We start from the raw sequence: 25,323 nt of genomic DNA, 5'->3' as shown, positions 1-25,323 counted from the left end.
TTTTCCCCCCCGAGCATGTTTTTGGACTCGAAATTGGATTGTAAGCAGGTTAAAATGAGAAGCTGCAGGAGCCGGTGCTCAAACCACTTGGTTAAGATGTGCTGCCAAAGCCTTCCTACAGACTCAGTAAGGAGATGAATGAAGTGATGGGTTAAAGCAGCCTTCAGTCTGCAATGTTTTAGTTCCTGAGAAGAGCTTATGGGAATGAATGTCCTTCTAGTAACAGAAGCTGCTGGATGTAATGAACTGTGCAGTGAAAGGTAAACGCCCATAAAAAGGCTTGTCTAAGGGTCAAAGGTCATAAGCTTACACTTTTGTTATACTCTTAATCTGAGTTCAAAGCGCAGTGAGAATTCTCAGAAGCCCACGTCCAAGATGTTGGCAGGATGCAGCTATGGAGTTTACAGCTCCCACTATCAAGGTGAACATGCTACCCTCTGGGCTTCTGATAAAGCGAGTATATAGCAACATTAAAGCTATAAAAAGATTACAACTACTGGCCTTTGATATCAAAATGAATATGATCCCTTCACTTAAGCGTTAAAAGATGTTACTCCAAAGCTATGATATGGTAGGACATTAAATGTCAGAGGCGAAGAAATCAACAGAAAAGAACATTTCATAGAGCAACAGAGGAAAAAAAACAATGAATGAATGAATTTGAGTGTATATGTGTTAGATCTCAGTGAAATAAAGACGGCCAGACTCAATAAATGTGCTGAAACAGTGTAGCAATAGGAATATTTGTAAAAAAAAACAAATGGCAAGGGTTGGAAAAGGGATGGACAGTCTCAAAAAACACACTGAAAACTATGTGAAAAATGTAGGTGATGTATGATGGCCAAGGGCTTTGATACCACCTGAATTTTCTCTGTTATTTGTTTACTCTGTGTTTTCTTGTTTTTCAACTTGTCGAAAAACGCAACTAAAAAAGGTTCAGGTCTAACCTTCAAGAGCAACTTGAACCTTCTGAAAAGTAAAACGTTGCTAACAGGACGCGTTCATCGACATCACGCTGCCGAACAGAATGAAGGAAATGGTCTTGACTCTGGTGATGACACTATGCTATAGATTCCAGGGGAAAAGAAACAGGAGACGGTGTGAAACAGAAATGTCTAAAAACAGGAGTGTGAAAATGAGAAAAACAGCCCGGCTGTGTTTTAGTGCATTATTATGCACCAGGTACTACAGGTCACAGACAGACGTTCCCACCACGGAGATGATTCCCATCGAGTACAGCTAGCCCTGGTTTGATGGTTGCCATAGCAACTGTTAAATCACATGCTCTTGCGGCAAGCAGAGATCTACAGTAGTTAGTAAGCTTGCTTGTTTTGTCCTTTATTTTTCCTCCTGCAGTCTGTGGACCACATTGAAATATGTGCTTCACCGCTGTTGATAATCCTAATGCTGCCTATATGTTTGCGTTAGCCACAATAAAGCAGATGACTGTGAATCTCTTTGGCGTAATCTTTAAAAATTCTATTCTTTCCTCTGTGTAATCTCCTAATACTGCTTGTGTCTGCCTCTTTGTGTGTGTCTTAGTGCCCTTTTAGCTGAGAGCGGGTCAATTAGGGGAGTGTTTACTAGGCACCCTGCCTGTGGCACTCCTGCTACTGAATCAATACTTGGCTGTCACACAGCCTTCTATTGTGGCATGATGCTGAACACACCGAACGCAAATATCTATCCGTCTTCCTACCTCCCTCTCTCTGTCGCTTCCTCCACTCCCATTCCGGTAAATCTCTTCTTTCCTCATCCTGCCAATCTTAACACCAGCCTCATGACTTTGTGCTCGATGGGATCTTAGTATTGTGGGTGGAGGACAGTGTGAAAAGCGCACAGACGGCATAATGAACTGTACACTGTAGAGAGAAGATGTAATTTAACCCTCCAGGGTTCAGTTGCGAATGATTGCAAAAGCGTTCAATTAGTAGTTTTTGCCTTAGGCTACAGGTAGGAACAAACCAAACAATATGTTTTATTTGCGAAAAGTAACAAAATGTTTTCAGTGTTTTACCAGAGAATAGAGGCGAGATGTCCGGTGTTACCCCAGATGCATGCTTATATATGAAATGTTATTTCGCCTTGAATTGCTAAAATAAGGATGTAAATGTTCAGACTCACGGCGTGGCTCAGTGGCCTCCAGTACGTCTGGGTGGCCTTGTCATAGTTGTGCTGCGTCCGTTTGTCCATCTGCCGGTCGCTCTGTCGTAGTGAAGAGGGAGCCCTCTGCTGGTGGCAGTGACACCTGACCTGCCGGCCTTGAGCAGGCTGAAGAGGAGGAGAGAAAGAAAGCAAGAAAGAAAGAAAGTTACACAAAAAAACTTTTCTTTTCCTGCTTCTGCTACCCTGCTGCTTAAAAGCTTGCCACTTTGTACAGCACTCAAATCAAACTGGGCGAAGGATAGAGTAAAAAGGCCCAAGATTTTGACAGCACATCACATTTCCTACAATACCCACTGTGCACATTCACTCACCTAAATTCAACTTTGCAATGATAAATGGTTCCTTAAAGCGTCAAAGAACGAACAAAAGCGAACAACGAACATAAACATCTGAGAATCTCACAAGTAATGTGTGACTGAACACAAAAAACAGGAATGGCCAAAAAATTTTTAATTTCTTCTGCATGTGTATTTCTTCTTAAATATACAGTAAGGAATGAATATTGAATATATAAGACAAAGCAATCACTCGGATGTGAAAGAAAACTGAGAGCCTTCAAATCATCACACATTTTTGACTAAAATGAATGGCCACGTTAAACAAATTAGGGAAAATCAAGCCCAGGTTGTAAATGGCTACAATTACCTTTACATAATTATTTAAAGGTCCTGCAGTTAATTAAACTGCCTGACATTTACTTTGAGCACATGTTCGCCACAATGCTCCCTCCTTTTTCATCAGTCAAAACCTTCGCTGACTGTACTTTTTGTAAAGTCAAAAGCTTAACTCAATCAATTATTAAAGCTGAATGTCAGAGCAAATAAGGGTGTGCTCTTAATCATTTAGTAAATTATTATTATTATTATTATTACCATTTTAATTTAGTGCCAGATTTCACAAGTTCCCTTTTGTATGTGACTGAACAGCATTGCGACATGCGCTTAGCTGCAAAGAGCGCAGCAGATTGTGACAGAAATTGCTGGATTTTGCCAGCCTTGGTGAAAACTTCAGTGCAGCTCAAACACGATGAGTGCATAATAACGAGCAGTCTGCCACAACAGCGGAGGAAGCAGCATCCGAAGCTGCTTTCTGTCAAGTAGGACTGAGAAATCAGTTTTCTATCTCTGATAGCTCCACTCTTCTCTCTCCCGTCTTTTCATTTTCTCTCCCATTTTTTTCTCCCTTTTAGCCGCACTCGCTCACTCACAGTTTACCGCAACAGACTTGGTCCCTGCCACACGCGGCTCCGTTATTGTTTTCTCATTACTCTATTATGTTCACTTCCCACACTTCTATCCCTCAGCAGTTTCTCCTTAATGCATTCACTTCTTTCCATTTACCTGACTCTCTTTGATATTATCCCTTAACCAATTTCAAGGGCAAACACCAGCCCCAGTCGCCTTTGACTGTCCAATTCCAGATATAACCTTCACAGACGCAGAATCAATTTTGTTCTAATTGTTATTTTCTCACGAGCATAAATTTAGGGTTTGTCAGCACATTAAACTTATCCAAGCCTCATGCGTTGTTGTGTTTTTTTTTGTTTTTTTTGGAGTCAGTGTTGTTCATTCCTTTACTGCTAGGAAATCAGAGCAAGGAAACGCAGCGTCCTTTGAATTCCTCTGCCTTTGGCGGTCTACAAAATACTTCAACACAGAGTGAGCAGAGTAAATATTTCTGTTTCCCTTTTATTTTATTTCTGCTCTCACAGAGATTTTCACTCCTTCAGCCCCTGCACTCATTAAAGTCAGCCACAGATCTGAACACGTATCCTAGCCTTTCCCTTGCTTGTTGAGGATAAGGGTGCAACAATATTTGTGCTGACTGAAGAACCCGCTGTGGGTGGGCGCCCGTCCTAATTGGAAGGATCGCGCGCGGCCGCAAGGCTGGTGGACGGGCCTCGCTTTGACATTTTGGTATTTCTCAATAAGGCGGGGATTTGAATAATGTCAGCCAGGCACACGGCTTCTTGGCTAACAAGGAAGCCTGGTCAAGGCACTAATGAATGTTAGAGTGGAGATGGAGCCAGCTGAAGGAGAACAGAACGGTCGTCGGCGGGCAGGAGCAACATGCTGGAGCGCACGTAGGAGTTCAGAAACGCGCCCATCGGCTCCCACCTACAACGGATGGTTAGTCCACGCGGAGTATTAGAAATCCGAACAGTTGCTCCATACGTAGTCTTCCGCACTGCGCTGATTGATTTTATCAGTCCATCTGTTTATTCACACTTTATTCCATTTTATACCATCTGATAAAAGCGGGATTGGTGTAAACAAAAGATAATAGAAGCTGGTGGCAGCGTCCAGACATGCATAACTATCTCTGATCTGTAAAGAGAATTGGCGTCACAAAGGTCAACCCACAGAAGAGAAGGGACATTCTTGCGGCGCATGAAAGCAATAAAAACAACAACAAAAAAAAAAAAAAACGTGAGCACTGAAGCCATTACAGCTTTTTGCACATGTTCGGGGAACACAACCCTGGATCTTGTAATTCTCCAAAGAAAATGAGCTTGTATTGATATTCTATATGTTGCACTGACATTCAAAGAGCATGAGCCTTGATCGTTTACTGCCAGTGAGGAGCCACTATATCTACGGCTACACGCTGCGACTCGTACACACTTCATGTGGAATGGTTTTTAAAGCACAATTGCAAAGGGGGCCCTATATCCCAACACTTGAGCCCGTTGGCCTATCTTTCAGAATAGAATAGAAAATAACCATTCTTTGTTCGAACTAGTTTGTCCTTCATATATGTTTTGAAAATTGTAAAATACAGTAAAAGAAAATGCTAATTGCTTTCTGTTTCCCCACATTGAAATATCCCAGTTGTTTGTTTTGTGACCTTTCTGTTATCATTATGTCTGTCTGTCATGAAAGACGGATCCCTCCTTTTCCTGACGTTCCTCCCTTTTCCTTATTTGTTCCTTGTGCACATCAAGAACGGGACAAATGGCATTTGCACAATGGTTAAAAAGCCTGGTCCAGTTTTACATGCCAGTAAAACAGTCGCAAACCTCGAACTGATGTGATATGCTTCCCTAAATTGTTCTCAAGTCAAACCTTAAACCCATGATTAGATACAACCAATAACCAATTTTCTTTTTAACATATCAGGTAGATACGTAGCCTGTTTGGGCTGTTTTGTTGTTGGCCTCAGGTAATTGCTGTCGCTTCGCACAAAAAATATCATCAATAGCCTCTGATTTAAGATTAGTTGCACATTCTTGAATCAAAAATCCTGCGAAGGGAGGAACTGTCTCTTTCAACTGCACTCAATGCCAGATACCGTCTTTACTTATAAAGCTCCAATTAATCCCACTTTTACAACATCAAAAAACTAATATCACAGGCAGACATAACTTACATACTGTACTTGAATAAAAAAGTCTAGTGCAGGTGGGACCCAGTCTACCACAAATATAGGGGCAGGGGTGCGAGGTATTTTCGCAACTGAATGCACTAACATGTTACACCGAAAAATTGTGGGTCCTGTGCATGTACAGTCCCCTTTTCATGCTTCTCCTCTGTGTGAGTCCTGTTCACACACACTCACCATTTGTTCGCGCTGATGCTGTTGTTGTAGCTGTTGACACTGCGTCGTGAGCTGAGCAATGGTCTTGTCCCGACTCCTCAGCTCCTCTCTGAGCACATGTACTTCTTTAATCAGCGCCTCCAGCTGAAAACACACAACCACACATATATATATATATACACTGTAAAAGTAGCAAACTAGCTCAGCTTATAACTGTAAAAAACATATATATTTACATACAGTGTATATACAGTACACTTGGTCAATCATTCTAAGCCTGAGGTAAAGTTTCTCACCTGCGATGCTGTGGTATTGTCTTCAGTCTCCTCAGGAACATCTGCTGGAGAGTCTGTATCCTCAAGCTGTAAAAATAAATAAATAAATAAATAAATAAATAAATAAAAACACACATGCCCGCACAGGAGGGGGGCACACACATACATAGAATACATAGCGAGCTGAATCAATGACAATTGCCCCAGGCATGCCTCAAGAGCAATATTTCACTACGCTGGAATAATTTTACACTTTAGCACATACACTCCATCGACCCTGAACTGTCAGCCTCCAGTGGTAGATACCACAGGCAAAGTGTGCTTTTGAACATTCGATATATTTATTTTATTGAATCCGAAGAAACGTCCTCAGTTTAGGCTGGTGCTAAAGTTTAGCTGGTGCTAAGTTTAGCACTTCATGACTATTTTTGTTTCACATCAGGACCAGATTTGATCTTGCACATACGATTTTTAATTATTTTAATTATTTTCTTTATTATGTAATGAATATACTGTCACAAAATACAAAAAAACACTATATAACTCACATTTCAATACTACATTGCACATGATCTTTGTTTAAGTTTTGTAGCATTGTCCAATTACTGTATAATCCCAAGTGTGATCTGAGTTGTGCTAAAAGTTAATAGTAATTCTATTGTAAAGTACAATAAAGCAAAGATTGAAAACGTTATTATAGTTACTGCCTAGAGCCAAACATCATACAAAAAAAAAAAACAAAACACAACTACTAATGGTCCAAAAGAAACGTTTTCCGTCTTGAGGGCATACAGCCAAAGTGTTTGCAGTGAGCGCACTAAACACATCTGAAGCAGACGTTTGATTTAAATGCAAACGCAAAAACTATTTCTCATGCTGTAGAAACCGAAATCAGTCAAGGCATTCAAGATGATTTCACGCGCTCAGCGTGAAGCGCTCGGGCTTCTGTGTAGTTCTGCAATTGCCTAGATTGATATGTGCATTTGCAGAATGCATGTTTTGGTTGCTCATTTGATGTGTAAGTGTGCATTCCTATAGCCCACATCTTTTATTTCTGTTTCCTCACGCAACGTGATCTTTTCATTCCCTCCGAGCGGATTCCTATGATTGACAGAGATGGGCCTATTAAGTGATCACATAAGCACATAAATATATGTCAAGCATAGGCCTACAAAGGTATAGATGTACATAACGTGCTCTACTGATAAAGTACCTTAAATGCACTCTATACAAGATGCTGACTGTATATCTCACCTATAAACATCTGTTTATATATATACATCATCCAACTGAGTGATGACAGAATGTATTAAATCAGTGTAACTAGACATTTGAACAACCCACCAACACTTAAACGTGGAACCACATCAACAATTAAAACTTTGTCTGTCAGAAAGTACTTTTCACATCACTCTGCAAAGTATCTGAGCAGAGAGATACACTGTATCCCTGGCAAACTTAAGAAGATTATTCCAACTAACCCTCTAGCAAACTAATACAAAGCTGTATTTAACAGACAAAAGAGCAGCTGAAATGAAATCCTGACAGTAAACAGTATGTGGCCTATTTGTAAGACCCAAAATAAAAGAGTGTGGTGACAGGATCTGCATATTATTTGTGTGTGACATAATCACAGGCTCGTGCTGAGGCACAAGAACGACTGAGAGCGGGAACAGTGACGTCCCTCTGATTGGACACGCCCAGCAAATAGGTTGAAGGTTCCATCTGCTGTGTGTGCCTGTGTGAATGCGTTTGCATAAAACATAGGCACATCCAAGCACACGTATTCTCGTTCATTCGTATCTCTTCTGCAAGTTGTGGGGTCTAACCTGTAGTAAGGTTTTGAGCCTGAGCAGCTGGTTCTTGAGGAGGCTGCAATCCTGAGTCATGTGTTCGAGCGTGAGCTCATCCAACATCGGCACACAGCCATGCTGCCTGCTTTCCGACGGAACAGATCGCGAAGACATTCTCGAAGCTTTGAGACCGTCATAATGTTGAAAGGCGCGGGCCCTGGAAGGAGACAGGAGACGAACAGCTCAGGACAACCTGCAGTTAATGACGAACTAGTCTCGTTCTTCCTTTTGGCAAAAGGAAACTTTTGCGAAACATTTTAAGGCCTTTAAAAGTCTAACCAACCGGTTATCATTGTGGAAGTGATCTGGTCCACTCCAGCGGTGGTGCTTGCGGCGTTGCCCCTGACGACCGGCCCGCTCTGGGCGCTCGATATGGGACATCCTTTCAATGTCTGTATAGAGTAGAAAGCACAGTGAGACAGAGCAAAGGAAAATAAATTAGATTATGCAGTGTTTTAAACAGAGGATGAGGTTGAGGAATATAAAGTGATATAATCTAGATCCAGCACACACAAACACAAACACACACACACACACACCTGGTGACTTACCAACCTGCTTCATAACTCCTGCTACCCTTGACCTGAACCTCACCTTAATACAGAAATGTAATGATTTGTGTCACGTGCACTTGCTGTTTGTCCCCAAAAGGGCGACAGGAGCCTTCAATATGACTGTATAAACAGATTTATGTCCCCACAACGTATGTGCAATATGCACACACTCGCACAATGCACAGCCATGAATAGCTTGTAGTAATGATTTATGCTGGGCATGTTTCAAAAAAGCTTCGGTATATCTGCATAAAAATCACGATATGATCCATCTCATTTTCTATTTGTCTTGACTGTCTCCAGTATCCGATGCGAACACTCACTCACACACACAGTGACAGGCCATTTCATTTTCAAGGAGGTAAAGGGACACAGTATTTGGCAACACTCAATAGCGTATAGCTGTGAAATGAACCATGGCTGCAACAAAATTGACAGCTAACAGAGCGCGACCTCCAGGAAATCAAAAGGACCCTTGACTTTCTATATGCGAGACGCTCTTTGGACTGAAAGGAGGAGAAGAAAGGAGATGAAGAAAAATGGAGCTAAAGAAATATTGGCAGATTCAAAGACCCGGTCCCGGGAGCTCAGCATAGGTGGTTAAAATACTTTACCCGGAGTGTCACCACATAGCACGGGAGCAGACAGCCAGATTCACACTGAACTGTTACATTCCAGCAGACCTAAGTGATCCCAGGGACTGTTTCTCAGCTCAGAATAAGTTCGCAAAAAAAAAAAAAGAAAAGAAAAGAGGAATACAATCTGAATATATTCCAAATAGAAAATAAATCCACAAAGGTTTAGAAACCCAGACGGAGAGCAGAGAGAAGTGACTCCTTGTCCAGTCAGCTGAGGAGCTGTTAAAGGGCCTGAGAGAAAGTCAACCCGGCTCCCACCCCTGCCTGGCCCTGTCTTTGTTGACAGCCTTGTTTTTCTGGGAACTCCCTAGGAACTGGAGCTCGGAGAGAGGACTGTGGTGGTGGTTGGAGCAGCTGAGGAGACTGGTTCGTGTCCAAGCTAGGAAGTCACCAGCTGAGACAGTCAACAGAGGAAAGCTGAGACCCCTTTCCTGCCAAGGGACCTGGCAGCTGGATGAAAATACCACGCGAGATCTCTTCTATTCTCCTATTTCTTAGCCCTTCTTGCCCTCTTTCCATTTTGTGGCAGAGATGGGACGCCTTTAAGATAAAAACACCCTTCTCTATCCCACATCTCAGGGACTGCCCTGTGGGCTGGGTCTAACCGGAGTCTTCAGCCCGTCTGCCTTTCACTCCGACTCTGATGACAGCAGCGCTACCCATGACACACAGAGCTATAAATATGGCCGCTTCCTGAAAAGGAGTAGGAAGGGACCACGTTGCAACTCACATTCCTGTGGAGTGAGCAGTCTTCTCACTCGCAAAAGCTAGGAGATCTCTGTTTACAGACAATGTATACCCGTCGCAAGTTTATTAGGTACGCTAAAACTGAGGCGGTCTAATGCATCAGGACTGCAATAAAGTCTGACTTCATGCAGTTTAAATTTCCCTCTTTCTGTTGATACGATCGTATAACCACTTTAGGAGCTATAGTTTAATCATGAAGGGTTTAATAAAAAACAGAAGTACCTTTCAGAGTATCAGAAAACAATACAACAGAACCACAAAACCGGCACCTACAGTGACCATACAGCTGGATCAGCCCCTTACAGACTCCATAAAGGTGGGCTTTTAAAGTAGCATTTTACCACTGTGCATCTTATACACAGTGAGTACATGTGTCCATCCATAGGCTTGGGTGGGCACATGAAAGCGTGCGTCATTTATATCCTCTGAACATCACATTTTATGACAATAAAGGGAGGCCTGCCTGTCATTCCACACCGGACTAGTGCATTAAACCCATTACCCGTGATTAGTGCTTTAATAAGGTCGGCTTCAAGACAGGCACGGAAAAAAAAAAAGAAAAAAATCACATTCAACAAATTCATTATATTTCATGACAGAAGAGGTCAGTGCTCAACCCTTTTCCTTTTCTCTCCTCTCCCCCTCTCACACATGTGACAAACACTATCTGAAGAATCCAATAATAACGTTGTCAACGCTGTCGCCACGTGGTAATGATGTGACCTGATTACCTTTTAACATCTACAAATAGCCTTTTTTACTCCGTTCTAATGAGTCCGGCGCTTGATTACATCTGCAAATTGAAAATGGGCGACAGAGAAAACTCCTTAAACACACTCGAACGGATACTGTATGTTATTAAGATGGAGGTGGATGATGAATATTAGGCTATTAAACTAATTATGGTAACACCATACTGCTGTTGTCAGCCATGCTTGCACACGCAGCGTGTTTGCGTTGGTACCATATGTAAGTTCGTATGCATCTGTTCATATAAATGGACCCGGACAGCCGGCTGTCTTCAAGTTAGCTGAATGGTGTTTACACAAAGCCAATTGTGCGGCAGCCATTAAATTGTAATTTAATAACTTTTCAGCAACCAAATATTTAATATATTTTATAACTGCATATAAGAGACAATAAGGCGTCCATTTAAATAGTGTAATTGATGTTGCAGAGGCTAATGTTCACCCAAGGAAAAGGAGGATTCAATTTATTCAAGCCATCATTTGCCCCAGAATGATCCTGCGGGGAATAAAGAGGTCAGGACCCTGGTAATACATTAATTTATAATTATAATCAAAGCACCTTATACACACAAAGGAAGACCTCCAGCCAGTGAAGCTTTTACAACAGAATAACGTCACAAATGTAAATCCTGCGTACTATTCCTACACTTAGGTGAAGAGCTGTGTGCCTTTGTGTGTGTGTGTGTGCGTGTGTGTGTGTGTGGGTGCTGACCATGCGAGCCATCCTCAGGAAGGTCCACATCCAGCATGAGGTCATCATCGTCCAGCTCCCCTGTTCCCGGAGGGTCCAGGTTGTTTAGGATATCCTGGGAAACAGGGAAACTGCATATCATTTTCTCATACTTGCACATTTTCTGTCACATCTTATTTTATTTGCTTTTAAAAGACCATATGTTCGCCTCACAAAAGTGGACTCTCATTATGCATAATGTGTTTATAAATATTTATTGAATTCCTTAGATTTTATTATTAAGAACTTTATAAGCTGCTACCAGTCACTTTATTCTATCGCACTGTTTCGAGTGATTCTCTCACTCAGGCAGCGCGCCAGGAAGAAGGAGCTCGCGATGCATACATCAAGGACGCAGAAACGAGAACAGGCATTTGGAAAAATATCGCCCAATTATGAATGATAATGCAGAACGCTTTGAAAGCCCAACAAAAACACTTCACACATCGGGCTCGCAAGACGCAGCTCGTTTGACTGCTGCGCTGCTGTCTACCAAATAATTCAAAGCGCGCCCAATAGCAAAGGAAAGAATCGATAATTCAAAGCATTATTTTTCAAGGCAATTTTGTGCTATACGAAACTAAATCGGCGGGGCTTTGACTCAGAGACACAAGCATAAAATTACTCATTATTGAATGTGTTGTGTGTTGCACGATAACTGACTGGTACTCAGAGCTGCAGACTTAATGCAGAGGGAATAATAAAGGAAGTGGAATAAACCAAACACATTTCTGCAGTCGTCCAAATGCCATCAACCGAGACGTGGTTAGAATCTTTGTTGTCTGAAGCGTCTGTCTACAAATCAGCCTGTATCATCTGATTTATTCTCACTCACTTTTTCCATTCAAACGAGTCTGGTCTTTCTTTTCTCCCCTGCCTCGTTTGCTCTCTACTCTTTAACCTAATAACTCCCGTTATTTAAAAAGTAAGATAAATATCTCATACACAAACAGTGCATCCTGACAGACTTTTTAAAACATTTATTTTACTCATATAGTTTTTCTGGGAGGGATTCCTTTTGGGGAAGCGCCTGCACTACACTCAGATCATCATTTGAAACCCTAACCGTTACACCGGACGGGCACATTTTTCAAATATATGACATTTCCTGCAACCTCTCATTAGAAATCTTGCTGCAGCCTTAAGAGTTTCGCGTGACTAGTCTTGCGAGTCCGCCCGACGAGATTAACTTTGCCCCCTCCACGTGTGAGGGAGATCCAAAACACGACACAAGCCACGACTCTGGGAGCTGATGTGTGGCCACAGACCACAGAAAACATCTGGACAAAAGCAAGTCCACGTGCAAGATGTGCCCACTGGATGTAAATTAATGTGGAAATCTTCAAAACCAATGGAAAATAAGTCAAAACTGTTCCAAAAAACTTTAAGTTCTCCAAATTAAGGTGATCAGCAACAATACCTAGCCCTTCTTTATACATAACTTGTAAGCCCTTATTCCTATTCCAGGTGCTTTGAGATATTCGACTAATGTCACAGCTCAGTACAAAATCATACCTGAGTATTATATATATATATATATATTTAAAAAAAACTGTATCAACCTCCAGCACATAAAGCAGGAAGAGTTATGTGGTCTGCGTAGAGGCTGATGTGGTTAACATGAAACCTTATCAGTTCCATCATGAAGGACGATGCTAAAATTCATGCAGTGCAGAGAGCTTGTGTTATTGCACATAAACTCACCACATTTGTCTTTTAAAACCGTGCAAAACTTAAAATAAAGGCAGAAGATAAATGCAGTGTAATGAGTCAGAAAATTAATTCTGTCATTCCAGGAATCTCTTTCTCTTCCACATTTACTGCCATAAATCACAGTGGGATGTGTATCGTGATTGTATCTTGTATCGTTGTATCGTCTTGTTTGTTATATCACGGCAAGAACGTCGTGCCGCTTTTTTATGTCTCATTTTTACCTGCTCACGTTCGGGGCGGCTAACAGTTTTCCTTTAGATGCTGTTCAAACTTCATCACCTCAACTGCAGTCAGCTTTTATCCACGTGGTATTATACTGCAGTTTGACGTGTTAAGAGTTCAATAAACCTGTCACCAAGCCACTTAATAAGCAACGTCTTTCTTCCACTCACAATGTACTCACTGTCTTTGTCCCTCGCTTTAACTGCCTCTCCTCACGCTGTAAAGCAGGGACAGTCAGTAGCCGTAGCGTGTGGCTCAGGAGGACATTTCATTTCTCATTGGCAGGACGCTAAGGCTTAGAGCATTTGAGGATAATCTCTAAACAGGGGAGTGGGTGAGCATTGGATTAAGGTGTATTTCCACTAGAGCGCCGCACAGTCCAAAGTAGTCATTTAGGAGAGCAATCCACCTCTAGCACAGACCTGGCCTTAGGTTAGTTACTGTAGTAACATAACAGCAACTGCCCTGTAGGAACCGTGCCTCTGCTCACGAGATGCTGAACGACGCGACACAATATTACAAGGCAGTTATGGAAAATCATTGCATTATGAAGAGGCTAAAAAGCATTTCATTTAATTATGAATCCTGAGAACTGCATTTTGTGGACGCTCAGATTAAAGTGTGAAAGCTGTTACTAACCATTATTACAAGGCAACTGAGGGGCACTTTTAGCTTCGCAGCCACTGCAGTGGTTTCTATTAAGGCAATGACAGTTTGACCTGTAGCGTCACATGTATCTGACATATGACACACACATTTCACCCAGATTTGCTCCATCAATCCAGCCCTCGTGGAATGACTCAGATTTGTCACAGCCAAGCAAAGGTCTTCCGACTCGATCCGTTTCACAGCCGCCTCTCCGCTCTCACCGTGACATCCGCTGAATCTTCAAACAAACACAGCTGGATCAAACCCTGATTAAACCCCTCTGAGTCACTGGGAAAGTTTGGAGGCAACACTCCTTTCTCTCAGTTTGACAGGTAACCCTAAAACCGCTCTGACCTGCGAAATCAGATGAAAGCTCCTCGGAGGAACCTTATTTCCAGCGGCCTCTCTTAAAGAGCTTTTTTTTTTTACATTATGTATTCATGGGCGAGATGTAAATTAGCATCATGGCATCCAACCAAGCAAAACAAGCAAAGTAGACAGCTCATTTGTGGTTCAATCAAACGACTCCAAAAAAAAAACACAAACTCCAGCTTTATATGAGAATGAAAAATCAATATGTGCCAGGGAAAAGTTTTTGGACTGACCGTATTTGTTCTCAGACATCACTGTCTTTCCCTTCTCCTCCAACACACATGCAGGGAGCCGCTCGTTTCCACCCAACACTTCTATATTAGTTTCTAATAAAATCATAGTTTGGCTACTTTATTAAAGATGGAGGCTCGAAATAAAATTTTTACCCAGGTTTTTGAGGGCTAAATACTTTATGAAATTTAGGCTTGGATGCTCTTTCTATTGCTGTGCTTTTATGAGTGTGTGTTTTAGCGAGCGAGAGAAAGAACTCGTTTACAGCTTTTAAAGCAAGGCAGCTTTTCAACCAGAACTCCAGTCTTACTCAAGTGTCTGTCTAGCTGTGTGAGACAGTGTAATCCAAATCTAGTACCCTGTCTGTGAAAGTCTTAATGGTCTTATTGGCTTTTAAGGGAATTATCGGGCATTTGCTGTGAGCTCTGGATGTTTGAGAAGTTTGTGTGTCCAAAGAATGACACCAAATTACAGGTTCTTGAAAAAAATACAAAGATCCTTTGAATAAGTTTTCAAATCGATTTTTATTTTATTTGCTTCTCGCGTTCCTTTAGTTTTGGCTTAAATCACCGCTGTCAGTAAAGGGTAGCTGGGTTCAATGATAAGTACAGCGCAGATAATACTGAGATATCATTGGAGAAGTGGAGAAAAAAAAACACATTACTTAGTGGCTCAAATGGAAAACTTGTGAAACTGTGTTTCTGCACCACTAATTAATTTGGTAGAACAGTCTTACATCAATTACTTGTATGAAACTCTCATAAACCACTGATTAATTTTAATTTCACTTCTTTTTTTTTTTCATACTGCTGGGCTGCCGCTACAGTGAAACTCTATAAGAAAGTGTTTGCAGCTTAATAAAATATAACAGACTTAGGTCACAGTCACGCCAAAGTGAAATCGAAGAAGAACTACCAACAATGAAGGCCGACTTTATCTGAGCTGTCGCGTGTTTTTCTTCCTCTGGGAACCGACTCGCTAAGCTGAACATCCAGTCAGAGTGATCTCTTTCACCAACTATTTCTGTCGCCAAATCCGCATCCTGAATCTGCTGATAAGCTGGCAACAGGAGTTTGACTAGGAAACACATTTGAAAAAAAGAAAACTAGGGTCAGAGACGCCCACCAAGAGCCCGGCCCAAATGAAAAGGCCTAATGTCGGCTTGGAGGGTCACTTAGTGGTATCTTAAAGGGTTGTTTCTGTATCCAGACGCAGCCTCTCACACATAAGTTTAAAGCTTTGCACCATTCACTCTTGTCAAGGAAACAACAACATTGCTAAAAATGGGAATATTCTTCATGTAAATAGTTTATTTGTTTTGCCATGTTCAGGCAACCACTGAAGAGATAGAAAAAGGAGCAGTGTGGGGGAGGCACAGGGAGAGGAAAGGTTTAACGAGTGATGGCAGCTGTGGAGTGAAACAGGGTGAGAAACCCCTTGAATCAGCACCGTGTTTTTCCAAGATTTATCCCTTTCCCCACATTTCATTTGGTGCCCAAGACGGATGCATTGTTGAAAAAGGAAGAAGTTCTCTGAGTCATAGCGTACACATTGTACCTGTGCAACAACATATGATGCGCCGACATGATGAAAAATAACCGTACACAGAAATGAGCTCACCTTGGGAAAGAACATAGTGTCTCAACATAACAGTCCCTGTGCACATGTGAACATGAGCAGGCAACTCAGGTTTCTATGGCGTTTACACATGGCCCTGAATAAAAAGATGATCAGAAATTCAGAGGTTAGTCTTATGTTGCATTTTAACGTAACATCGAGTTCTTGCAGCACTGAACTCTGCTCTACTGGAATATTTTGATTTTAATGCATTTTAACGTGTTTTTGCACCTTTCTTTGTCCATAAGATACAGAACAGAATAAACTATATGGGGAGCAACAACCAAAACAACTATAAAACTGTCAAAGTTTTAGTGAAGTACAGTGAAAGGATTCTTGAAATGTGAGTTGGATTCCCCATAAGGCATATACCAAGAATGCACAGAGCTGGTACTACCAGAAACTATTAACTATTCATGAAAGACTGGGAACTGAAATCATACTGGATTTACAATACCACAAAGAAATGTAAGGTTGATACGTAAATGAAACAGCTTGAATGAGACGTGAAGTGGAGAGAGACTCAGCAAAATGTGGAAATACTCCAAGATTCAGTGCAGTGCAGGAGAAATACATGAAACTACTGTATATAAAAAAGTATCTTTCTGTTATAAAACAGTAACTTTGTAAATTAAATCTGAAAAAAATGACCTATAACTTTGTATTGTTAAACTCTGGTTGGAGCCGAATGCATCCAACATCTACTGATTGATTATCTGGTGATGCTCGCTTTCCAAATATCTGTCTCCTTCAACAAACAAGACCGAAGTTTCCAAGCAACACAGTCAGAAAGTGAACTAAACACTTCCCATTAGCGTGTTAATATTCCCACCCAGCGTTGCTGTGATGCTGATGTTTGGCAAGGACACGTTAATTATAACATGAACATAGATTCATTTTAACACTTGCTTATTATCAATGAAAGGCTGAAAAGTTGTTCATGCTTTTATTTAGTAAACTTCTTTCACACATTTAATTGATCGCACTAAATCATCTTCCATTAACCAACTACAAAACAATCATCTGCAAGTGCATTTTTCAAATGAAAAACTGAGAACATTTTTTTTCTCTTTTGATAAATATTCTCGCAAAAGTTCGACAGACGCCTGTCAGTGAAATTAATAGTACATTAACTGATTACACCTAACCACCGAAGTTTGCTTGTGAAATCGGTTTTAAGTTTATCCACCAAACGTGCAGTGTTGCTTTTATCCATGACAGCAGGGGAGCTATGAACAGGGGAGTTCAATATTTACAACACGTGAGGGTATCTTAAGTGGAATAATGGGTCACGAATGTGCTTGGCCAATAAAGAGTGTCATGTCCAGCAATGCGTAGGGGTAGAGGCTGCAATTTAGGACTGTCATAATAAGGACAAAAGTGTATTGTGTATGTGATTGTTGGTTTCTAAAGAAAGTAGGGAATACACCAAAGAAATGCTAAACCATTGTTTACCCGAAAAGGTTGCTGCTGTCAATTTAAAATCAAGGCAAACAAAAGCAGGTGAGCTATAAGCCTTATTAATGCAACAGCATAGCCGGTGCACCGGCAGCATGTTACATAAATGGCTGAGCACTCTGCAGACAAAGGGCTTAAGCACCTCACTCATTTAAACACTAATGAATTGACCTGTCTCAACCTGGCTCCACAAAAGCCTAAAATTAGAGGCAAAATAAATAAACCAAGGTTGAGACGAAACAGTAATTCTGCAGCTCAGAGCGAGCAAAGGAACCAAAGGATTACAGAACCAGTAGGAGCCTGGTTAAAAACTAAAAGGAGAAAAGAGAGAGGTAATAAAGGCAAAAGGAGGAAGAATCTAAACAAAGAAAAATGCTAAAATAGGGAAGTGGCAAAACAACAGCTACCCAAGAGGAGAAAGGGATAAGAGGGAACAGAATTGTAAAAGGAAAAAGGTAAACATCCAGACATTTTATATTCGTTGTACTGTGTGAGGGCGGTAAGCGATAATTTCAAGGGAGGGAAATATATTTCTTTAAATGAGAGGCACATAATTAATGAAATCAAGGGAACTTCATACAAGCAAATGCACCAATTTACTTATTTAAATGCAACCTTGTTAGTGTATGACTCAAACCAAATCAAAGTAAATTATGACGATAATGTCATGCAGCACAATCTAATAACCCTGTAATACATTTGAGAAGGTTAATGTGTAAATAATGTGCACGGTGGAGATGGTCTGATTCCACCTAAAGGTAATTTATAATGCCATATATTGTAATGTCATAATTGATTAGGATGAATCTTAAGTGTACCAGCTGTTTGGTACGGAGTGGTGTTATAGGTTATGTGTTGCTATCATCAGAATCACACAAAGCACCTTTCTGCATGTGTGCGATTCATTCTGAGGCGCCTGACGACATAACGGAAAAAAAAAATCCCCCTAAAAATCCAAAATAAAACGTTTTAAATATCAAACATGCACAGGTCCACCGATGCTGATGCAGCCTATGAAACGTCGAGCCGAGGCCTGGAACACACTAACTGTGAGAAGTGGCCCTCCGTTTCACAATGCCAATTTTGCAAAGCCGGTACTGTATTGAGCTGCATGGTGAATCATGGGAATGTTATTATGAGCTCAGGTAGCCCACTCCTTGATTTTGCACAGAAGCATATGAATGCAGATAGAGCCACATATAGCCAGAAAAATACAGACACACATAAGCCGGGGAACGTTTGGAGGCGCACCAACATCGAGTTGTCTTGAAGTTGCACAGTGCCTCCACGTGGACAGAGCGCGCCACTGCAGCGCAGCAAGGAGAGCCCCAGAGGAGCAGAATATCTTATCCGCTCTCACATACTAGCAAAAAAAAACAAAAAAACAACAGCTAGTTTCAGATACTATAAACACTAGTTGTGCACCAGATTTTATCATAATTATTGCTCGTGCCTTCAACCAAGATTCATATCTAACTCCTGCTGCTGGGGGCAGAAGGAAGTACGTGCGTGTGATGTCTCCAGTGGCCTGACAGACAACTAGGATTATGTAGGATGAATCTCCAAGACGTTCTAATCATTTCAGACATGGACACTGCTTTATGACCGGACTGAGTGTTCTACTCCTTACAACAAGGAAGTATTCGCTCAGTGAACAAGGGAAGAATAAGCTGTTAGTTGCACAAACAGATGGAGAGGAAATGGCAGAAAAAGGGGTGGGATAGAGGGAGCGCAGTGCATCCAATTACAGTAAGTGGGCTCATTTCCTCTAATCAAATAGCTCAGTTAAATATCTCAAAGGCAGATTCCCCATAGAGCTAATCTTCACACATCAGCAATCAGCCAGGATGTCTCTCTCTCTCTTTCTTTCTCTCCGTCTTTCTTCTTTCTAGTTCAGCCGTTTTTCTTATTTTTATGTATATTTTTACCCTTCGCTCCCGCTCGCTCATCCGACCTTTCCCTTTGCAACAGCAAGGACAATTACTGCTGCCTTCTCCTCGCACCTTGCAAAGCCGTGTTCTGGCATTAAATCATTTTGCCAAAGTTTTCTGGGGTGCTGAGCTTTGTGGAGCTGGCTGGGGGTGGAAATGACGGCTGTCACTAATGCACTAATAAACTCGAATCACACCCACACGGGCACACATCCTCTAGACAAACAAACCGGCAGCACCGCGACTGTTGTACAATTACGATGATTATAAAATGAAATGCCTTATATCCTTTGTTATTATTACTGTGTATTGCTATTATTAGTAATAGTAACAGAAGTAGTAGTAGTAGTAGTAATAGTGATAATGATAAGAAGAAGAAAAAGAAGAATGTGCTATTCTACTAGGAAAATAATAACTACTTATCTCAATAGGGTTAAATCTACCAGTCAAAATGAACACGTTGTCTACATTCAACATGGTCTGCTTTGTCCAGCATCACACGCTCCTTAAGACTAAATGAGCCTAATCACATACACATAGCTAAAGCACATGTGCTGGTACAGCTCACAGCGTTTAACATATAGAGCCAAAGCATGCACATACACACGCACAGTCCTCCTGATGCTTTCTTCTACTGTACAAATCCACTATTGAAAGATAAACATATCACATTTTCAGCGGCTGGAAGCCCGTGTCAACATTACATAAAGAAAGCATTAAACACATGAGGCTTATTATATAATTTCTAATCCAGCTCATTTTAAGCTCTTTATGCATTCCTGAGATCAGGTGCACTGGTACAGGAACACAGAAGGCCAAAGCGAGGCCGGCAACGCTCCGAACACACAGCTGGCATTCCTTTCAGGGAGAGAGAGGCCTTGGCATGAAATCTGCAATGAAAGCTGGCGGAAACCACTGGACAATTCTGCCTTTTGCTTTGCTTTGTAGCCTTTGTTCTGCTTGTTTAATCCCTAATTATAAAATGAAAGAAGAATCATTTAAAGGGGCAACTAATTAATGGACTTAGGCAAATTAAGCGTGTATGTCAAAAAGGCTGAAGTTGTAACCAGGGGGTTAACCTGAAGCCTGATGGCTCCAGTGTGCTGTATTTGTAAAGGACACATAACCCCGGATATTTCAACAGATAGATAGAATACGATACCATACAATATGAAAGAGTGTGTAAATACAAGGTCTTATACACCTGTGAAATCACTTTGAACTACACAGTACACACATTTATAGGGATGTTCAGTTACAGTATATTAATCGGTAAGGTTCTGTCATGACGAAGCCACCAAGGACATTATGCTTCACATGCTGTACAGATACATTTTAATGTCGATAAATTCATAAGTCTTTAAGGTATTTGGGTCAATTACTGCTTAAACTCTTGTCTCTGGTGCTTACTGAAATGGAATTGTTTAATGTGGACCAGATCACACTTGAGGTTACATAGCTTTCAGACTCTCTCAGTTATGACACACAAACTCATTCTTTGCCAACTTTCAATCAGCTGAAGCTGCAACAGCTTTAAGTGTTATCCGAGGCTTTTGGCCTTAGCAACCAAATAATTGGTAGAGGGTTTGGGCTGCTCTCTGCTCCTTTCATTTCCTTGAAAAGGCTACAGAGCATTTTGCCACTTGACATAAAGGCCACATGGTTTTGAAAGCACAATGGCTTCTTAGCCAAAACTATGACAACTTAGAAGTTTAAGATAAAGTTGCTGGATTACACATTACTACATTTTAGTATGGACAAATCAAGAAATATTTGATGTGATTTTATACATTTTTATATCAAGCATATCAAAGCTGTAAAGAGGGACTCACCATGCTGTTGAGCTCTGAGTCGTCATAGCTGTCTAATGGATGTGTCCCAGGACCCCCAAGAGGCTCGAGGCCCTCTTCATCCCACATGTAGGTTCCACCAGAGCTGTTGGAGGGCGAAAGCTCCACAGACGAGACCTGGCGGACATTGCATCGCTCTGGAGACAACAACAGTGACCCCTGGGAGTCCTGCATAGGGCTTTCTTCTTTATGTTCTGCTGGAGATACAAAAGTGCAGGTCAGACAAAAGTACACAAAAGTAACTAATAAATTAATTTCAAGTTCTTTTTAAGTGAGTTTATTACCCGACAGATCCACAGAGTCCCAGTCAATGGTTTCATTGTGAAAGGTGTGTTGGGAGGTTTCAGTGGTACTGCCAGTTTTTCGATTGTCAGGCAGGTCGCCATCACTGTGTACATCTCCCACACTGTCAAAGTCGTCTAAAAACTCTTCACTGGTGTCAACTATGTCTAGTGATGACGCAGAAGATAAGGACATGTCTTCCAGGGTCTCAGTTGCTGCCTGGACAGAGATCTGTTGAAGTAAACTACTTCCTACTCCTTTTCCTTCTCCATTTCCACAGCCTCCATCACAGTCACTTGGAGAATCTGCTTTTTCATCCTCACCAGTCGGCTCAGCCTGTATTGCTATTTTTAATAGCCCTCCACATTCAGAGGAGGATGGAGATCTCATATCCTCCTTGGCCCTACCTGGAAAAAGAGGGCTGTGGTGCTTGGATTGTCCAGATCGAGCCAACCTGTAGCCCAAAGACCCCCCACTGCTGGCCGATGACTTGGCCAGCACACAGCTCGGGAGCAGTGGTTTCTTCAGAATCCGAGGAGTAGCAGGTGCTGGAGGGATCAAGGGCGTTGGCAGAGAAGAGGAAACTGGAGGAGTTCTGCTGTTCTGAAGTCCTCCAAGTCCCCCACCTATACTACCTGAACTTCCAAGGCCACAGTTCAGCCCTAACCCTACTCTTCCATTGCTCAGCTGAGGGGGTTTGAGAAAACTACTCCGCGGAGGTCGGAGCTGAGTGTTGGCCAGAGGTTTGGCTAGCTCCACAGCCCGATTAAAGGAAAAAGATCTAGTCATTGGCTCATTGCTGGGGGAAGGAATCTGCTTGAAGTGAGTGAAACTGTTCGAGCGAACCATGTTGTCCAGCGCCATGACCTTCAGACTCTCACTGGACTGAGAAAGACTGTCTTGAGAGCTGCTTCTGGGTGAGCCAGAACCTAACCTTGGTCTCGCAAGGCGGGACTCTGACCCTGTCCGAGCAGGAATGCTGGAGCCATTGTAGCCCATTTTGGAACTGCCATTAAGTGGGCTTTGGCTTAACTTTGTCACTACTTTGGGACTCATCTTTGAGGATTGCTTAGGAATAGCCTTAGGACTGGAGACGGCTACCATCAAAGCACCTGATCTGCGCATCTTAGGTGTCGCTGGAGAGCCATTCTTTATTTCCTTTGCCAATGAAGGAAACTGTGTCAGAGCCTTTTCTTCACTTCCATCTACAGAGCTGGTGAGAGTGGCGGGGCTCGAGGAGGCCATCCCCTCATCTCTCTTCCATTTCAGGGAAAAAGAGGAGCCACGGATAACACCATTTGGGGCTGTTCCTGGGGGAGTGCTCTTCCCATCCTGGGCAGCTGTGGTTGGTTGTGTGGAACCATTGGTCAGGGGGCCGGTGCCGCCAGTCGAAGACCGTCCACCAAATTTAGGCAGTCTGGATACCATGGCAGACTTGATGGGTGCTTTTTCTTCCATTACATGCCAACAAAGGCATTGAGGATTATGGGATCATACACAGCTGGTGAAAGAATAGACAGAAAGACACAAACAGAAGTGATTAGATTTAAGGGTATATGATTTGACTTGGAATGCTGACAAGCTTCTTCAGAGGCTCAATCCTGTAACGCTGTTCACTACTGTAGCTACTACAAGCTGCCAGTTTGTGTAGGTTGTCCAGTACTGCTGTTTTTTGTAAAACAAAGAAATGCATGTTCTTCTATCAATCAATATACAAGCACAAGTAAATGTGGGTAGATATGAATTATTTTTATCCTATATTCATCTTTTGTTTTGATTCAAACTGTGTGTACTATCCCGTTCCTACTCTATCTGTTATGTCACAGCCATCACATTTTTATTGACTCTTATAAATAAGAGTCCGATAACAGATAACAATAATACTCAAGATAGTCCCGTCCACCTGCTGCAGAGGTTGCATGCCTGTCTTCCCTCTAGCATTAGGGATTAATCAGTGAGGCTTACAAGGTGACGTGAGACTTTGCCACAGCAAGTTTATTTTGATGCTTTCATGTTGTCACAAGAGAGATAAAGGGTGAAATAGCGTCCCTAGTTCTGTCTCTTAATAGTCATATAGTCAATTCCTATGGTTTGATAACAAAAAACTCACAAACATAAATCTAGCGCATCAAACACAACTGAAACTAAAATGGAGAGAACAATCAAGATGAAGGAACAATCAAGACATCTGTATAAGGTAAGAACTAATCGAAAAGATTTCTCAAGAGCGGCACACATGAAGTGACCTGCAGCTGGCACTGGTTTTGGAGGAACTGGCGCCAACACGCCCGGCCAAAAGAAAAACGGACAAATGTGTGGACAGTGCCTCAGAGACAAAGGGAAACCAGTGCTGGGAAGGTGTCCAGCATCACGGTGAATAGTGAATGGAGGAGGTGTGGCATGCAAAGCCCACGGAGGGAGAACACAAGGCTGTTTCCTCTCATTCATTGTTGGAATCATTCATTTCCAGTCAACCATGCGACAAGTGTACATGTGTCGTTGGTGCACCTGCATCTTATATCCATCTGGCTAGCGTTGGAAATTTATAAAAGGTTGCTGAGTTCCAAACGGCTGATGAGGTTAGCATAAAGAAAACCATCTGCGTGAGGAAGCAGAGCAGACTCTACACTAAAACTATTTGCAAACCTCTTTTGTTGCACTGAATAATAGTGACACAAAGCATAAACGATGTAAAAAGTCTGTTGTATTCATGTTCCTCCAATGTAAGTGGACACCAGTGGAAAGGACTTTATTTGCTTCAGTGTCTGACAATCAGATTCTGGGGCAACAATTCAATCAACTTTGAGAGAGGTGGGGGAGGAGTGCCGTGTCAATGTGGGTCTCCTGCTCTTCAATAAACTACATCACATTGCCCCACATTCCCACCCAGGGACACACATTTGTACAGTCAAAGAGACTCACTCGCCATCCCCACACTGCCTTTACCACCATCCTAATCCGCTCCATAAACACACAGTGGTGTGATCGCAAAAACACACGCACTTACACACAAAAAAATCAGGTCAGCATGTGCAGGCAGGGCAACCAAAGCGTCTTTGCCCTGAGGAGAGGATGGTAGCAGCAATTAGATTAGGGGGGTTTTCTACAGTCAGTGGCCCCAGAGCCATTCAAGTTTCATTCATATCCAGCGTCAGGTCTCGATGACATAGCAGCAAATCCGCACAGTTGTAACAAATGCTCGTTTATCTGGGTCATCTCATTCATCACGGAGCCACCGAGAGATATCCGTCTGCAGTGCTGGTGTCATTATTTATTTCCCTTTCTCAGACAGTCATCTTAGTTAAATCAGAGGGGAATGCTAATGCCTGTAACAATTTGGCAACCAAACAATATTCAAGTTTTGGCTTTAAGTCCAAAAACGATGCTGCATAAACTACCCTTTCATGTATTATAGACAAAAAAAAGTTTAAAAAAAATTAATATACATCAATGTGTATTGTTGGATTTAATAGTGTCCCTTTTTACTGTGTCTGCAATAAAACTCCATATGAACACTGTCTTCATGTGGTGTTCACAAGCTTGGAGGTGGAGGTCAGAGTTCATAGACTCATTAGTATTTTCTGCATAATTTTATATTCTTTCACTACGCCACTGTCTTTTCTACATTAAGGTTCCCAGTCATTTGCTTGTTAAACTGTTAGCCTGGGTGGCTAGGCGCTGTCACTTGCAGAGCGTTTTGTGTCCACAACTTCCAATGTCATAACCCTAAGCTCACAAGTTCCATCTGAA

At 41.9% G+C, this 25,323-nt stretch overlaps 1 protein-coding gene across 5 annotated transcripts in view; it reads right to left on the bottom strand.

The window, feature by feature from the left end:
- ccser2a (coiled-coil serine-rich protein 2a) overlaps nt 1–25,323 on the bottom strand; it is a 47,980-nt gene that overhangs the window by 13,477 nt on the left and 9,180 nt on the right. For 4 of the 5 annotated variants that reach the window (XM_047603463.1, XM_047603464.1, XM_047603460.1 and 1 more), the window contains exons 2-9: nt 21,576–23,074; nt 21,274–21,488; nt 11,232–11,325; nt 8,115–8,223; nt 7,808–7,988; nt 6,000–6,065; nt 5,725–5,847; nt 2,125–2,271 (exon numbers count right to left, since the gene is read on the bottom strand). In XM_047603463.1, the coding sequence (XP_047459419.1) occupies nt 2,125–2,271; nt 5,725–5,847; nt 6,000–6,065; nt 7,808–7,988; nt 8,115–8,223; nt 11,232–11,325; nt 21,274–21,488; nt 21,576–23,031 (2,391 nt within the window). In that variant the 5' untranslated portion in view covers nt 23,032–23,074. The remainder of the gene's footprint in view (nt 1–2,124; nt 2,272–5,724; nt 5,848–5,999; nt 6,066–7,807; nt 7,989–8,114; nt 8,224–11,231; nt 11,326–21,273; nt 21,489–21,575; nt 23,075–25,323) is intronic. The other variant, XM_047603462.1, reaches the window with a different exon arrangement.

This window comes from Mugil cephalus, chromosome 13, assembly GCF_022458985.1.
Source record: "Mugil cephalus isolate CIBA_MC_2020 chromosome 13, CIBA_Mcephalus_1.1, whole genome shotgun sequence".
NCBI lineage: Eukaryota > Metazoa > Chordata > Actinopteri > Mugiliformes > Mugilidae > Mugil > Mugil cephalus.
This window is presented reverse-complemented; position numbering and strand designations above follow the sequence as displayed.